The 19,050-nt window shown below is 43.1% G+C and overlaps 1 protein-coding gene across 1 annotated transcript in view; it reads right to left on the minus strand.

The window, feature by feature from the left end:
- LOC138662849 (oocyte zinc finger protein XlCOF22-like) overlaps window positions 1–11,864 on the minus strand; it is a 91,433-nt gene extending 79,569 nt beyond the window's left edge. Inside the window, exon 1 of the mRNA XM_069748827.1 lies at window positions 11,621–11,864. Coding sequence (XP_069604928.1) covers window positions 11,621–11,851 — 231 coding nt within the window. The 5' untranslated portion in view covers window positions 11,852–11,864. The remainder of the gene's footprint in view (window positions 1–11,620) is intronic.
- Between the last annotated feature and the right edge of the window lie 7,186 nt (window positions 11,865–19,050).

Consider the following 19,050-nt stretch of genomic DNA (forward strand, 5'->3'; position numbering starts at 1 on the left):
TTGCTTTTTTTTTTTTTTTTTCTTCAAGATTGTGAAAACTGTCTGAAGCATTGACTTGAAAATAGCTTTTGTGACTTTATTGATATATTTTGTGGTTGGACGTCAAGGTTGCTGAAATAAGTAAATAAAGGCTGATTTAAGAGACTTTTAACTGCTTATCTTCAGTACTGAAAAAAAGGCTTAAAGCTGACCTGTCATCACATTCCATGCCACCAAGCCGCAGCTATGGTGGCATAGCTGACAGGTCCAGCAGTGTGGACAGCCCTCTAACCGCCTCACTGGTGCCTCCGCACAAAAATATTACACTTTATTCCTCTCGACAGGTGTATTTGTGATATTTCACCCATAATCCCCATATAGATCAATAGATATACCCATATTGCTCTCAGAAGTAGATGAAATATGTTCCTGGGCATGTGTATTTGTGATATTTCACCCATAATCCCCATACAGATCAATAGATATACCCATATTTCTATCAGAAGTAGATGAAGTATGTTCCTGGGCATGTGTATTTGTGATATTTCACCGATAATCCCCATACAGATCAATAGATATACCCATATTCCTATCAGAAGTAGATGAAATATGTTCCTGAGCATGTGTATTTGTGATATTTCACCCATAATCCCCATACAGAACAATAATTATACCCATATTCCTAACAGAAGTAGATGAAGTATGTTCCTGGGCATGTGTATTTGTGATATTTCACCCATAATCCCCATACAGAACAATAATTATACTCATATTCCTATCAGAAGTAGATGAAGTATGTTCCTGGGCATGTGTATTTGTGATATTTCACCCATAATCCCCATACAGATCAATAATTATACCCATATTCCTATCAGAAGTAGATGAAATATGTTCCTGAGCATGCGTATTTGTGATATTTCACCCATAATCCCCATACAGAACAATAATTATACTCATATTGCTATCAGAAGTAGATGAAGTATGTTCCTGGGCATGTGTATTTGTGATATTTCACCCATAATCCCCATACAGATCAATAGATAAACCCATATTCCTATCAGAAGTAGATGAAATATGTTCCTGAGCATGTGTATTTGTGATATTTCACCCATAATCCCCATACAGAACAATAATTATACCCATATTCCTATCAGAAGTAGATGAATTATGTTCCTGGGCATGTGTATTTGTGATATTTCACCCATAATCCCCATACAGATCAATAGATATACCCATATTCCTATCAGAAGTAGATGAAATATGTTCCTGAGCATGTGTATTTGTGATATTTCACCCATAATCCCCATACAGATCAATAGATATACCCATATTCCTATCAGAAGTAGATGAAGTATGTTCCTCAGCATGTGTATTTGTGATATTTCACCCATAATCCCCATACAGATCAATAGATATACCCATATTCCTAACAGAAGTAGATGAAGTATGTTCCTGGGCATGTGTATTTGTGATATTTCACCCATAATCCCCATACAGAATAATTATACCCATATTCCTATCAGAAGTAGATGAAGTATGTTCCTGAGCATGTGTATTTGTGATATTTCACCCATAATCCCCCATACAGAACAAGAATTATACCCCTATTCCTATCAGAAGTAGATGAAATATGTTCCTGAGCATGTGTATTTGTGATATTTCACCCATAATCCCCATACAGAACAATAATTATACCCATATTCCTATCAGAAGTAGATGAAATATGTTCCTGAGCATGTGTATTTGTGATATTTCACCCATAATCCCCATACAGAACAATAATTATACCCATATTCCAATCAGAAGTAGATGAAGTATGTTCCTGGGCATGTGTATTTGTGATATTTCACCCATAATCCCCATACAGAACAATAATTATACCCATATTCCTATCAGAAGTAGATGAAGTATGTTCCTGGGCATGTGTATTTGTGATATTTCACCCATAATCCCCATACAGAACAATAATTATACTCATATTGCTATCAGAAGTAGATGAAGTATGTTCCTGGGCATGTGTATTTGTGATATTTCACCCATAATCCCCATACAGATCAATAGATATACCCATATTCCTATCAGAAGTAGATGAAGTATGTTCCTGAGCATGTGTATTTGTGATATTTCACCCATAATCCCCATACAGATCAATAGATATACCCATATTCCTATCAGAAGTAGATGAAGTATGTTCCTGAGCATGTGTATTTGTGATATTTCACCCATAATCCCCATACAGAACAATAATTATACTCATATTCCTATCAGAAGTAGATGAAATATGTTCCTGGGCATGTGTATTTGTGATATTTAACCCATAATCCCCATACAGAACAATAATTATACCCATATTCCTATCAGAAGTAGATGAAATATGTTCCTGGGCATGTGTATTTGTGATATTTCACCCATAATCCCCATACAGAACAATAATTATACCCATATTCCTATCAGAAGTAGATGAAGTATGTTCCTGGGCATGTGTATTTGTGATATTTCACCCATAAGCCTCATACAGAACAATAATTATACCCATATTCCTATCAGAAGTAGATGAAATATGTTCCTGGGCATGTTTATTTGTGATATTTCACCCATAATCCCCATACAGAACAATAGTTATACCCATATTCCTAGCAGAAGTAGATGAAGTATGTTCCTGGGCATGTGTATTTCTGATATTTCACCCATAATCCCCATACAGAACAATAGTTATACCCATATTCCTAGCAGAAGTAGATGAAGTATGTTCCTGAGCATGTGTATTTGTGATATTTCACCCATAATCCCCATACAGAATAATTATACCCATATTCCTATCAGAAGTAGATGAAATATGTTCCTGAGCATGTGTATTTGTGATATTTCACCCATAATCCCCATACAGAATAATTATACCCATATTCCTATCAGAAGTAGATGAAGTATGTTCCTGAGCATGTGTATTTGTGATATTTCACCCATAATCCCCATACAGAACAATAATTATACCCATATTCCTATCAGAAGTAGATGAAATATGTTCCTGAGCATGTGTATTTGTGATATTTCACCCATAATCCCCATACAGATCAATAGATATACCCATATTCCTATCAGAAGTAGATGAAGTATGTTCCTGAGCATGTGTATTTGTGATATATCACCCATAATCCCCATACAGAACAATAGATATACCCATATTCCTAACAGAAGTAGATGAAGTATGTTCCTGGGCATGTGTATTTGTGATATTTCACCCATAATCCCCATACAGAATAATTATACCCATATTCCTATCAGAAGTAGATGAAGTATGTTCCTGAGCATGTGTATTTGTGATATTTCACCCATAATCCCCATACAGAACAAGAATTATACCCATATTCCTATCAGAAGTAGATGAAATATGTTCCTGAGCATGTGTATTTGTGATATTTCACCCATAATCCCCATACAGATCAATAGATATACCCATATTCCTATCAGAAGTAGATGAAGTATGTTCCTGGGCATGTGTATTTGTGATATTTCACCCATAATCCCCATACAGAACAATAATTATACTCATATTGCTATCGGAAGTAGATGAAGTATGTTCCTGGGCATGTGTATTTGTGATATTTCACCCATAATCCCCATACAGATCAATAGATATACCCATATTCCTATCAGAAGTAGATGAAATATGTTCCTGGGCATGTGTATTTGTGATATTTCACCCATAATCCCCATACAGAACAATAATTACTCATATTGCTATCAGAAGTAGATGAAGTATGTTCCTGGGCATGTGTATTTGTGATATTTCACCCATAATCCCCATACAGATCAATAGATATACCCATATTCCTATCAGAAGTAGATGAAGTATGTGCCTGAGCATGTGTATTTGTGATATTTCACCCATAATCCCCATACAGAACAATAATTATACTCATATTCCTATCAGAAGTAGATGAAATATGTTCCTGGGCATGTGTATTTGTGATATTTCACCCATAATCCCCATACAGAACAATAATTATACCCAAATTCCTATCAGAAGTAGATGAAATATGTTCCTGGGCATGTGTATTTGTGATATTTCACCCATAATCCCCATACAGAACAATAGTTATACCCATATTCCTAGCAGAAGTAGATGAAGTATGTTCCTGGGCATGTGTATTTGTGATATTTCACCCATAATCCCCATACAGAACAATAGATATACCCATATTCCTATCAGAAGTAGATGAAATATGTTCCTGGGCATGTGTATTTGTGATATTTCACCCATAATCCCCATACAGAACAATAGTTATACCCATATTCCTAGCAGAAGTAGATGAAGTATGTTCCTGGGCATGTGTATTTGTGATATTTCACCCATAATCCCCATACAGAACAATAGATATACCCATATTCCTATCAGAAGTAGATGAAATATGTTCCTGGGCATGTGTATTTGTGATATTTCACCCATAATCCCCATACAGAATAATTATACCCATATTCCTATCAGAAGTAGATGAAGTATGTTCCTGGGCATGTGTATTTGTGATATTTCACCCATAATCCCCATACAGAACAATAATTATACCCATATTCCTATCAGAAGTAGATGAAATATGTTCCTGAGCATGTGTATTTGTGATATTTCACCCATAATCCCCATACAGAACAATAATTATACCCATATTCCTATCAGAAGTAGATGACGTATGTTCCTGAGCATGTGTATTTGTGATATTTCACCCATAATCCCCATACAGAACAATAATTATACTCATATTCCTATCAGAAGTAGATGAAATATGTTCCTGGGCATGTGTATTTGTGATATTTCACCCATAATCCCCATACAGAACAATAATTATACCCATATTCCTATCAGAAGTAGATGAAGTATGTTCCTGAGCATGTGTATTTGTGATATTTCACCCATAATCCCCATACAGATCAATAGATATACCCATATTCCTATCAGAAGTAGATGAAGTATGTTCCTGGGCATGTGTATTTGTGATATTTCACCCATAATCCCCATACAGATCAATAGATATACCCATATTCCTATCAGAAGTAGATGAAATATGTTCCTGAGCATGTGTATTTGTGATATTTCACCCATAATCCCCATACAGATCAATAATTATACCCATATTCCTATCAGAAGTAGATGAAATATGTTCCTGAGCATGTGTATTTGTGATATTTCACCCATAATCCCCATACAGATCAATAATTATACCCATATTCCTATCAGAAGTAGATGAAGTATGTTCCTGGGCATGTGTATTTGTGATATTTCACCCATAATCCCCATACAGATCAATAATTATACCCATATTCCTATCAGAAGTAGATGAAATATGTTCCTGAGCATGTGTATTTGTGATATTTCACCCATAATCCCCATACAGATCAATAGATATACCCATATTCCTATCAGAAGTAGATGAAATATGTTCCTGAGCATGTGTATTTGTGATATTTCACCCATAATCCCCATACAGAACAATAATTATACCCATATTCCTATCAGAAGTAGATGAAGTATGTTCCTGAGCATGTGTATTTGTGATATTCCACCCATAATCCCCATACAGAACAATAATTATACTCATATTCCTATCAGAAGTAGATGAAGTATGTTCCTGAGCATGTGTATTTGTGATATTTCACCCATAATCCCCATACAGATCAATAGATATACCCATATTCCTATCAGAAGTAGATGAAGTATGTTCCTGGGCATGTGTATTTGTGATATTTCACCCATAATCCCCATACAGAACAATAATTATACCCATATTCCTATCAGAAGTAGATGAAGTATGTTCCTGGGCATGTGTATTTGTGATATTTCACCCATAATCCCCATACAGATCAATAATTATACCCATATTCCTATCAAAAGTAGATGAAATATGTTCCTGAGCATGTGTATTTGTGATATTTCACCCATAATCCCCATACAGATCAATAGATATACCCATATTCCTATCAGAAGTAGATGAAGTATGTTCCTGGGCATGTGTATTTGTGATATTTCACCCATAATCCCCATACAGAACAATAATTATACCCATATTCCTATCAGAAGTAGATGAAGTATGTTCCTGGGCATGTGTATTTGTGATATTTCACCCATAATCCCCATACAGATCAATAGTTATACCCATATTCCTATCAGAAGTAGATGAAGTATGTTCCTGAGCATGTGTATTTGTGATATTTCACCCATAATCCCCATACAGATCTATAGATATACCCATATTCCTATCAGAAGTAGATGAAGTATGTTCCTGAGCATGTGTATTTGTGATATTCCACCCATAATCCCCATACAGAACAATAATTATACTCATATTCCTATCAGAAGTAGATGAAGTATGTTCCTGAGCATGTGTATTTGTGATATTTCACCCATAATCCCCATACAGAACAATAGTTATACCCATATTCCTATCAGAAGTAGATGAAGTATGTTCCTGGGCATGTGTATTTGTGATATTTCACCCATAATCCCCATACAGAACAATAATTATACCCATATTCCTATCAGAAGTAGATGAAGTATGTTCCTGGGCATGTGTATTTGTGATATTTCACCCATAATCCCCATACAGAACAATAGATATACCCATATTCCTATCAGAAGTAGATGAAGTATGTTCCTGGGCATGTGTATTTGTGATATTTCATCCATAATCCCCATACAGAACAATAATTATACCCATATTCCTATCAGAAGTAGATGAAGTATGTTCCTGGGCATGTGTATTTGTGATATTTCATCCATAATCCCCATACAGAACAATAATTATATCCATATTCCTATCAGAAGTAGATGAAGTATGTTCCTGAGCATGTGTATTTGTGATATTTCACCCATAATCCCCATACAGATCAATAGATATACCCATATTCCTATGAGATGTTGATGAGATATATCACCAGGCGTGTGTAACCCGATATTCTACACATAATCCCATATAGTTACAATCTTTTTTCCCTGGTTCTATTATTAAACTTTAATCCAGCCCTGTGGATGTTCTGATTCATTTAAGTATTTCCATTGAATTCCCTTCTTGCTATATTACAAGAAGTCATTTCCTGGGCTGCATTTGTAAAATGTGCTGCCATCTAGTGGTCGAGTCTAGTATTGCAGCCCATCATCCCAATATGCAGTTTAGTCTGTCCCCTGTGTTATCGACCTAAATTTACCACTAACATGAAGCCCAATATGTCACGAAAAAACAATCTCAGAACCGCTAGGATCCGTTGAAGCGTTCCCGAGTTATTACCTCATAAAGGGTCACTGGTCAGAATTGCAAAAAACGGCCAGGTCATTAAAGTCAAAATAGGCTGGGTCATGAAGGTGTTAATAGGGGAATATCACCATGTGGGGAAGAAGGGAGAATTCTTACAGTGGCCAGTACACAGGGGAGGAAAACGCACTTACTGCACAGACACAGCCAGGACCCCAGGTGTGAATAGCGCTATAGTGAGGGGGCGGAGTATGGAGGCGGTATAGGAGGAGGAATCCCCCACATGGAGGAAGACGAGGACTGCGCAGACTCCACCTGCAGAGCCGCACACCGGACACCGGGAATCCACGGGGATAAGAAACTTCTAGACTCTGGAGTAAATACTAAACTACTGTGCGGCTCCTCCCGGTGTGACGTCATTTCCGGGGCGTGTCACACAGGGGGCGTGCCCTGACTCAGTACAGGCTAGTGATGGGCAGTCCGGCTCTTTTTGGTGATCCGGCTCTTTTGGCTCGCGAACCGGCTCTTTTTCAAAATAAAAATCCGTTTTCCATAGTCCTTGCTCCAGGTGTTTGCCTGTACAGTGAGGGCCTCATTATACACCTGTAGAAGTCTCTAGTGAAGCAGTACAGACTGTTTTTTAGCATTGCTATTTCCTCAGATTGTCAGCTCTTGTGAACAGGGCCCTGCTACTCAGTTGTAGTCTTATGTATTACTTTCTAAGGGCTTGTTTTCACATGCGAGGAACACGTCCGTGTCTCGCATGTGGAAACGAAGCTCTGGTGCCGGCACTCCAGAGCGGAGCGTGCGGCTCCATGTGTTGCTATGCGGCCGCACGCTCCGCTCCCAAGTGCCGGCGCCAGAGCTTCGTTTCCACATGCGAGACACGGACGTGTTCCTCGCATGTGAAAACAAGCCCTAAGGCCTGGATCACACATGCGAGAAACATGTCCGTGTCTCGCATGTGAAATCCAAGCTCTGGCACCAGCACTTCGGAGCGGAGCGTGCGGCCGCATAGCAACACATGGAGCCGCACGCTCCGCTCTGGAGTGCCGGTGCCAGAGCTTGGATTTCACATGCGAGACACGGACGTATTTCTCGTATGTGTGATCCCAGCCTAATATGTGGCATTTTTTTGTACATGTCCATTCTGATTTAGTAAGTGGTGTGATGTGCTGGCGCTGTATGAGATTATAATTCATAAAAATAAAGGCATGTTACCAGCACTGGTGAAAGTGAAAGAAAATAAAAATTAGGCTCCGAGCCTGCGCAGTATGACATCCACATACAGATTGGATGCAGTCATCCTGATTTGGGGGGCGTCTACATTGACAATCATGTTTATTGGATTCGCTGCCACGTACCAGGATGTCTGCAGATTTTTTAACACCCAAAATTCGCAACAAGCTGCGTTTTGGGAGCACATGACAAATCCTGATGCAATTGCAGGTCCATGCGTCCCTATGTCAAGTGTAGAGATGCAATCTGGACCACGTAATATATTGCCCAGCCACGTAGTATATTGCCCAGTTACATAGTATATTGCCCAGCCACGTAGTATATTGCCAAGTGACGCAGTATACAGCACAGAGCCACATAGTATATTGCACAGCGACGTAGTATACAGCACAGAGCCACGTAGTATATTGGCCAGTCACGTAGTATATTGCACAGCCCACGTAGTATATTGCCTAGTCACGTAGTATATTGCCCAGCCACGTAGTATATTGCCCAGCCAGGTTTGTCACAGGTTAAAAAATAAACATATACTCACCTTTCCGAGGGCCCCTTGTAGTCCACGGCAGCTTCCGGTCCCAGGGTTGGTATGAGCGCAGGGCCTGTGATGACGTCGCGGTCACATGACCGTGACGTCATGGCAGGTCCTTCTCCCATACCATCTTTGCCACCCGAACCTGCAACGGAAGATGGCGGCCAGCACGAGCGACTACAGAGGGTGAGTATAGCAGGTTGTTTTTTTAAAATTATTTTTAACATTACATTTTTTACTATTGATGCCGCATAGGCAGCGTCAATAGTAAAAAGTTGGTCACACAGGGTTAATAGCGGCGGTAACGGAGTGCGTTACCCGCGGCATAACGTGGTCCGTTATCACCGGCATTAACCCTGAGTTAGCAGGGAGTATGTGGGCGACAGGCACTGACTGCGGGGAGTAAGGAGCGGCCATTGTTTTCCGGACTGTGCCCGTCGCTGATTGGTCGCGGCAGCCATGACAGTCAGCTGGCGTGACCAATCAGCGAATGAATAACCGTGACAGAAAGAAAGAATGACAGACGGAAGTGACCCTTAGACAATTATAAAGTATATATCAGTATATAATGCCATGAATGAGGCCAGTAAAGTATATCTTTATGTGGGACTAAGGTAGCTCAAATCCTGACTCCAGCACTGACTGAAGGATGGTGGAACACTAAGGCCGCCGTCACACATGCGAGTTTTACGGACGTAAGAGCGCAGAATCTACGTCCGTAAAACTCGCAAAAAATACGGCACAATAATTCTCTATGCCCCTGCTCCTATTTGCCGTATTTTACTGATCAGTATTATACGGCTTTCTACGGCCGTACAAAATCGCAGCATGCTGCGTTTGTCACCGTACTGCGCAAGAAATACGCCAATGAAAGTCTATGGAAGCCCCAAAAATACGGATTACACACGGACAAGCAGTGTGACTTGCGAGAAATACGCAGCGCTGTTAGAGAGAAAAGCCGGCAATTCAGTGCGGTGTACAGTAAAATCACACTGACAGCTTATAGTAGAATAGGTAGAATAAATGTGTACACATAGAATAGGTATATATATATATATATAGAAAGCCTGGGAGCTTTCTAGGTAATTTCCCACGATCTATGAACATCCAGCAGAGGGCGCCTCACCGCAAATGAAGCTAAATATAGATCATTGATCTATATTTAGACTCATTCGCCGGGGTTTTGCAGCGAGGAGTAGCATTGCATTAGCACAGCTCCTTGCTGCAAAATGTTTTAACCCCTTCAGAAGGATTTACATCGTTGGACGTTACAGATCTGCGGAGGGTAAGTATATTGTTGGTTTATTATGTTTTTTTACTCACAGAACGAGGGTCTTCAGTGACTGGATTGGGCGTTGAATAAAATACTCCAACAACCATTGTTTTTATTTCATTAAAATAATTTTAAATAATGTGTTTGTGTTTTATTTAACCCTTCACTACAATTGGATTAATAATGGATAGGTGTCATAATTGACGCCTCTCCATTATTAATTAGGCTTAATGTCACCTTACAATAGCAAGGTGGCATTAACCCATCATTACCCCATATCCCACCGCTACACGGGAATGGGAAGAGAGTGGCCAAGTGCCAGAACAGGCGCATCTTCCAGATGTGCCTTTTCTGGGGTGGCTGGGGGCAGATATTTTTAGCCAGGGGGGGGCCAATAACCGTGGACCCTCTCCAGGCTATTAATATCTGCCCTCAGTCACTGGCTTTACTACTCTGGCGGAGAAAATTGCGCGGGAGCCCACGCCAATTTTTTCCGCCATTTAACCCTTTATTTTAAGAGCTAGAACGGCCAAATTTTGCAGATACACACTACTGACATTAGTAGTGTGGAATCTGCAAAAAAAAATGGAGAGAAGACATGGTTTACTGTATGTAAACCATGTCTCAAATCATGTCGGGTTTTATGAAGGAGAAAGAAAAAGCCGGTAATTGAATTACCGGCTTTCAAGCTGTATAGCGCTGGAATAAATATTAATATATATACATATATGTGTCTAATGACATATATATATATATATATATATATATATATATATATATATATATATATATATATATATATATATAGACAGTATATATATTTTTTTTTTTCTTTTTGGGACACATGGATCATTTCTATAGCGGTATGTCGGTTTTGCTAGCCTGGGAGAAAACCACGCAGTACGGATGCCATACGGATTACATACGGAGGATGCCATGCGCAAAAAACGCTGACACACCCTGCCTACGGAGGAGCTACGGACCACTATTTTCGGGACATTTCAGCGTATTACGGCCGTAATATACGGACCGTATTTTCATACGCTGAGTGTGAAGCCGGCCTAATCCTTGCAGTCTGGGGGCACTTAAGGGTTAACAGTCCACAGCTCCCTCTCTCCTCACTGCTCCTCCCACATGAGTCACAGTCACTTCACCACCCTGAATCTGATAGGCTGCAGGCACCAGCAGGGAAGAAAGAAAGAAAAAAAAGACTCGGCTCACTCACGCTGCAGAGCCGACTCCTTTCGTTCACAGCAGGGAGCCGGCTCTTTGTGTCGGATCGTTCACGAACGACACATCACTAGTACAGGCAGAGAAGCCGCCATTACACGGGCAGGCAGCGGCCATACAGTCCAGGCTCACCTGGGAGAACACAGATCCCTGCCGTGTCCTGACCGCACTGTGCGGCTCCAGCTCCCGCCAGCCAGTGTGCTGGTCCCTACTGCGCAGCCGCCCGGAGAGCCGTCCCCTGCCGTCACGTGGCGCTCGCAGAGTCACGGTACTACATTTCCCGGCGTTCCCTGCGTGTCGCTTCCGGAGTGACGCTCGGGTTGGCAAGTGCGGGTAACTCGCTCTGCAGCTTTTGCACAACATCCGGATGGCTGCTGTGTGCGCACAGGACCTGTGATGAGGTCACAGGAGGGGGAGGAGTCAGGGGTCACATGATCAGGGGCCTCCATGTATGCAGGACTCTGCTGTGCTGGTTGTCATGGTGCTGGATGAGAGGAAGTTTATGTGTGCGGTCAGGAGGGGTTTACAGTGTGGATGTAGCAGAGCCCTGTGTGTACGGAGTGGAGCCGTGTGTGTACGAGGTGTACGGAGCAGAGCCGCGTGTGTACGAGGTGTATGGAGCGGAGCCGTGTGTGTACGAGGTGTACGGAGCGGAGCCGTGTGTGTACGAGGTATACGGAGCAGAGCCGTGTCTGTACGAGGTGTACGGAGCGGAGCCGTGTCTGTACGAGGTGTATGGAGCGGAGCCGTGTCTGTACGAGGTGTATGGAGCGGAGCCGTCTGTGTACGAGGTGTATGGAGCGGAGCCGTGTCTGCACGAGGTGTACGGAGCAGAGCCGCGTGTGTACAAGGTGTACGGAGCAGAGCCGCGTGTGTACAAGGTGTACGGAGCAGAGCCACGTGTGTACGGAGCAGAGCCGCGTGTGTACAAGGTGTACGGAGCAGAGCCACGTGTGTACGGAGCAGAGCCGCGTGTGTACGAGGTGTATGGAGCAGAGCAGTGTGTGTACGAGGTGTACGGAGCGGAGCCGTGTGTGTACGAGGTGTATGGAGAGGAGCCGTGTGTACGAGGTGTATTGAGCGGAGCAGTGTGTGTACGAGGTGTATGGAGCAGAGCCGTGTGTACGAGGTGTATTGAGCGGAGCAGTGTGTGTACGAGGTGTACGGAGCAGAGCCGTGTCTGTACGAGGTGTACGGAGCGGAGCCGTGTCTGTACGAGGTGTACGGAGCGGAGCCGTGTGTGTACGAGGTGTACGGAGCGGAGCCGTGTGTGTACGAGGTGTATGGAGCGGAGCCGTGTCTGCACGAGGTGTACGGAGCAGAGCCGCGTGTGTACAAGGTGTACGGAGCAGAGCCACGTGTGTACGGAGCAGAGCCGCGTGTGTACGAGGTGTATGGAGCGGAGCCGTGTGTGTACGAGGTGTACGGAGCGGAGCCGTGTGTGTACGAGGTGTATGGAGCGGAGCCGTGTCTGTACGAGGTGTATTGAGCGGAGCCGTGTCTGCACGAGGTGTACGGAGCAGAGCCGTGTCTGCACGAGGTGTACGGAGCAGAGCCGCGTGTGTACGAGGTGTACGGAGCAGAGCCGCGTGTGTACGAGGTGTACGGAGTGGAGCCGTGTGTGTGCGAGGTGTACGGAGCGGAGCCACGTGTGTAAGAGGTGTACGGAGAAGTGCCACTTGTGTACGAGGTGTACGGACCGGAGCCGCGTGTGTACGGAGCGGAGCCACTTGTGTACGAGGTGTACGGAGCGGAGCAGCATGTGTACTTAGCAGAACCACTTGTGTACGAGGTGTACGGAGCGGAGCCGCGTGTGTACTTAGCAGAGCCACTTGTGTACGAGGTGTACGGAGCGGAGCAGCATGTGTACTTAGCAGAACCACTTGTGTACGAGGTGTACGGAGCGGAGCCGCGTGTGTACTTAGCAGAGCCACTTGTGTACGAGGTGTACGGAGCGGAGCCGCGTGTGTACTTAGCGGAGCAACGTGTGTACGAGGTGTAAGGAGCAGTGCCGCTTGCGTACGAGGTGTAAGGAGCAGTGCCGCTTGCGTACGAGGTGTACGGAGCGGAGCCACGTGTGTGCGAGGTGTACGGAGCAGAGCCGCGTGTGTGCGAGGTGTATGGAGCGGAGCCACGTGTGTATGAGGTGTATGGAGTGGAGTATACTGTGCGCAGCATCATGTGCGGCCATTATACAGTATGTAGCACTGTGTGGCCATTATACAGTATGGAGCATCATGTGCGGCCATTATACAGTATGTAGCACTGTGTGGCCATTATACAGTATGGAGCATCATGTGCGGCCATTATACAGTATGGAGCATCATGTGTGGCCATTATACAGTATGGAGCATCACGTGTGGCCATTATACAGTATGTAGCACTGTGTGGCCATTATACAGTATGGAGCATCATGTGTGGCCATTATACACTATTGAGCATTATGTGGGGCCACTATACTGTATGCAGCATCATGTGGGGCCTTTATACTGTACTAGATGGTGGCCCAATTCTAACGCATCGGGTATTCTAGAATATGTATGTAGTTTATTTGTGAAGATTTAAGAATAATGCAATGAATACACAGGATTCGGCCGGGCGCGACCAATCAGCGAAGCGTGGTTCAAATCCCGCACCAGTTCGCGGCCAGACTGCGCCTGCCGCTGATTGGTTGCAACCGGCCGAGAACAATTAGTGAAGCCAGGGCCGGCTCCAGGTTTTTGAGGGCCCCGGGCGAAAGAGTCTCAGTGGGCCCTCGCCTTTAACGCATACCAAGATTCATGATGCACAGATACAGCAGAGAAATATAGCACAGCAACGTAGCATATAACAGCCCACGTAGCATATAACACAGCCCACGTAGTGTATAGCACAGCCCACATAGTATATAGCACAGCCCACGCAGTATATTACACAGCCACGTAGTATATAGCACAGCCCACGTAGTATATAGCACAATGCACTTGGAAAGAAAAATCCAGCTCCAGGAATAAAAAGTATCAAAAATTTATTTAAACATATTAAAATATGGAAAACTGCTGACAAGCGAAAAGTTACATCATTTGGATAGAAGCTCCCATGTAGTCGCTGGACGCGTTTCGAGCACAAACAGCGCTTTAAGGCTGTGTTCACACGCGGTTTTTTCGCGTTTTTTCCCGATAAAAATGCTATAAAACCGCAAAAAAAAACGCATACAATAAGCATCCCATCATTTAGAATGAATTCCGCATGTTTTGTGCACATGATGCGTTTTTTTCCGCATAAAAAACGCATACCTCACAATATCCGGACATGCTCTATCTTTTTGCGTTTTTTTTGCGGATTTCCCACTCCAAAATGCATTGGGAAGTGTCCGGAAAAAACCGCGGCAAAACCGCGGCAAAAACACATGCGGTTTTCTTGCGGATTTCATGCAGAAAATGTCCAGAATTCTCAGGAATTTTCTGCATGAATTCCTGAACGTGTGCACATAGCCTTAGACTTCAGCATAAAACTAAACAGACGAACCCAATATGTAACCACTAAAAACAGGTGAAAATGAGGGTATGTGCACACGTCCGGATTTCTTCGCGTTTTTTGCGCGTTATCCGCAAGAAAAACGCTTAAAATCCGCATGCATATGCATCCTATCATTTAGAATGCATTCCACAATTTTTGTGCACATGATGTGTTTTTTTCCGCAAAAAAACACATTCCGGAAAAAGAAGCTTCATGTTCATTCTTTTTGCGGATTTTTTGCGGATTTCCCACTATATTATGGCATTTGGAGTGTCTGGGGAAAAACGCGCCAAAAACGCACAAGAAAACGCATGCAGAATTTCTGCAGAAAACCTCAGGATTTTCTCAGGAAATTTCTGCATACTTTCCGGACGTGTGCACATACCCTGATTCAGCTAAGTACTTTGGGTCACTACCATGCCGACTTTGCGGGAGGGAGAGAACCAAAGCAAAAAACTGCAATAACAACAAAACATGTAAACTATTCATGAAAGAAAAAACACATAACAGGCAAAATGGAAAAATAAATAAATAACTAAATATAAAGTGTGGAATAAACACGAAAACACAAGTATGAGTTAATAATGCAACATAGCTTCTTTTCTGAGATTTAACCCTGATGGAACACGAGTATTTAGCAAATAGATCCAGAATGCGTCTCTGTCACATTGTTTTTTCTCTCTCTCTATCTCCCCCCCTGATATCTCGGTATATCTGTTCAACTGCAAAAACTCTTTAACCTCTTCATGACCTTGGGATTTTTCGTTTTTCCGTGTTCGTTTTTTGCTCCGCTTCTTCCCAGAGCCATAACTTTTTTACTTTTCCATCAATATGGCCATGTGAGGGCTTCTTTTTTGCGAAACAAGTTGTACTTTTGAACGACATCATTGGTTTTAGCATGTCGTGTACTAGAAAACGGGAAACAAATTCCAAGTGCGGTGAAATTGCAAAAAAAAGTGCAATGCCACACTTGTTTTTTGATTGGCTTTTTTGCTAGGTTCACTAAATGCTAAACTGAGCTGCCATTATGATTCTCCAGGTCATTACGAGTTCATAGACACCAAACATCGCTAGGTTCTCTTTTATCTAAAGGTACCTTCACACTGAACGATATCGCTAGCGATCCGTGATGTTGCAGCGTCCTGGCTAGCGATATCGTTGAGTGTGACACGCAGCAGCGATCAGGATCCTGCTGTGCCATCGTTGGTCGGAGCAGAAAGTCCAGAACTTTATTTCGTCGTTGGACCTCCCGCAGACATCGCTGAATCGGCGTGTGTGACGCCGATTCAGCGATGTCTTCACTGGTAACCAGGGTAAACATCGGGTTACTAAGTGCAGGGCCGCGCTTAGTAACCCGATGTTTACCCTGGTTACCAGCGTAAAAGTAAAAAAAACAAACACTACATACTTACCTTCAGCTGTCTGTCCTCCGGCGCTCTGCTTTCCTCTGCACTGTCAGCGCCGGCCAGCCGGAAAGCAGAGCACAGCGGTGACGTCACCGCTCTGCTTTCCGGCTGGCGCTCACAGTCAGTGCAGATAGCAGAGCGCCGGAGGACAGACAGCGGAAGGTAAGTATGTAGTGTTTGTTTTTTTTTACTTTTACGCTGGTAACCAGGGTAAACATCGGGTTACTAAGCACGGTCCTGCGCTTAGTAACCCAATGTTTACCCTGGTTACCAGGGGACCGGCATCGTTGGTCGCTGGAGAGCTGTCTGTGTGACAGCTCTACAGCGACCAAACAGCGACGCTGCAGCGATTGGGATCGTTGTCTGGATCGCTGCAGCGTCGATAAATGTGACGGTACCTTAAGTGGTGGGAAAAAAATTCCAAACTTTGCGAGAAAAAAAAAATTGTGCCATTTTCCGATACCCGTAGCGTCTCCATTTTTCATTATCTGGGGTCAGGTGAGGGCTTATTTTTTGCGTGCCGAGCTGGCGTTTTCCATGATAGCATTTCGGTGCAGATACGTTTTTTTGATCGCCCGTTATTGCATTTTAATGCAATGTCGCGGCGACCAAAAAAATTTAATTCTGACGTTCCAAATTTTTTTCTCGCTACGCTGTTTAGCGATCAGGTTAATCCTTTTTCTTATTGATCGATCGGGCGATTCTGAACGTGGCGATACCAAATATGTGTAGGTTTGATTTTGTTTTATTGATTTATTTTGAATGGGGCAAAAGGGGGTGATTTAAACTTTTATATTTTTTTTTATTTTTTTAACATTTTTTTTAAACTTTTTTTTTGTTTACTTTTGCCATGCTTTAATAGCCTTCATGGGAGGCTAGAAGCTGGCACCACTCGATCGGCTCTGCTACATAGCAGCGATCATCAGATCGCTGCTATGCAGAAGAAATGCAGGTGTGCTATGAGCGCCGACCACAGGGTGGCGCTCACAGCAGGCCGGCATCAGTAACCATAGAGGTCTCAAGGACCTTTATGGTTACCATTCTGACGCATCGCTGACCCCGGATTATGTGACGGGAGTCGGTGATGCGCTCATTTCCGGCTGCCCTGCCGGAAGCGCCGGTTAAATGCCGCTGTCAGCGTTTGACAGCGGCATTTAACTAGTTAATAGCGGCGGGTGAATCGCGATTTTACCTGATGCTATTGCGGGCACATGTCAGCTGTACAAAACAGCTGACATGTCCCGGCTTTGATGCGGGATCACCGCCGGAGCCCAAACAAAGCGGGGGTTCTGACCCCGGACGTACTATCCCGTCTGAGGTCAGAAAGGTTAAAAAGTTGTTTGTCTGTTATGGAAATGTTGGTAACGTGTCTGACTGTTGGTTGCAATATGTCATGAAGATGTTCACGGAAACGATCTTTTAATCTTCTTAGGCTCTGTGCACACGATGCGGATTTTGCTGCGGATCCGCAGCAGTTTCCCATGAGTTTACAGTTCAATGTAAACCTATGGGAAACCAAAAACGCTGTGTACATGTCACTTCTTTCTGTGTTTTCCGCAGCGGTTTTACAACTGCCCCTATGGAAAACCGCAGTTGTAAAACCGCAGTAAAAACTGCAGTAAAACCGCGATAAATCCGCAGCAGTTTTCCACTGCGGATTTATCAAATCCGCTGCAGAAAAATCCGCAGTGGACCTCTTCTACGTGTGCACATAGCCTTATAGTAGATCCGACATAAAAAAATTTGCAATCTGTGCACTCAACGATATAAATTACGTAATTTGTATTGCAATTCAAAAAACTCTTAATAAAACATTGAACATATAAAATATTATTCCAGACATATTGATGATTTACTCATTGGTCTGGTGATCATATTTCTTTATCACATTTAATTTTTTACATTAATAATAATCCGTTCAACTTAAAATTTACTTTACTCATAATGATAAATGCATACATTTTTTGGATCTGACTCTAAGGCTACGTTCACATTTGCGTTGTGCGATGTTGCGTCGGAGACGCAACGCACAACGCAAACAAAAACGCAACAAAACGCACGCACGGCAACGCATGTCCATGTGCCCCCCATGTTAAATATAGGGGCGCATGACGCATGCGTCGCCGCAGCGGCGCCCGACGCTGCGTCGCACAACGCTAATGTGAACGTAGCCTTACAGGTACTCATGAGCAAATCATTCAAAGTCAAACTTATCGCAAGAAAACCCGCAGGCAATACAATCTTACACGCTCAGAGCTTCCACCCGCCTCATACCATACAATCTAGTCCATTGGGCGAAGTACTCAGAGCCAAGAGAAACTGCAGCAATAATTCAGCTTTTAATCGTGAAAAAAACATCATTAAAAAAACGTCTGACCACCAGACATTATCCCAATCGGAGCATTAAACGTGCCTTTGATATTGCTGATACCAAACACAGATTGGACCCGTAAAGGGGTCTACCAAGCTGGGGTACCTTTTTCAGTACCACCCCTTGTTTCAGGAGGTCCACTCTTCTTTGGCTGGAGTCTGAATGAATGACGCTGGCTGGAATTCCTTGATTACATGGGCGCATATAAAATATCACTGCTTCTCCACGTATTTCCAGTCTGACAACACTTTATTCACAGGACACAGAATATATCACACAGTTACAGA

Source organism: Ranitomeya imitator, chromosome 2 (assembly GCF_032444005.1).
Source record: "Ranitomeya imitator isolate aRanImi1 chromosome 2, aRanImi1.pri, whole genome shotgun sequence".
Classification (NCBI taxonomy): Eukaryota; Metazoa; Chordata; class Amphibia; order Anura; family Dendrobatidae; genus Ranitomeya; species Ranitomeya imitator.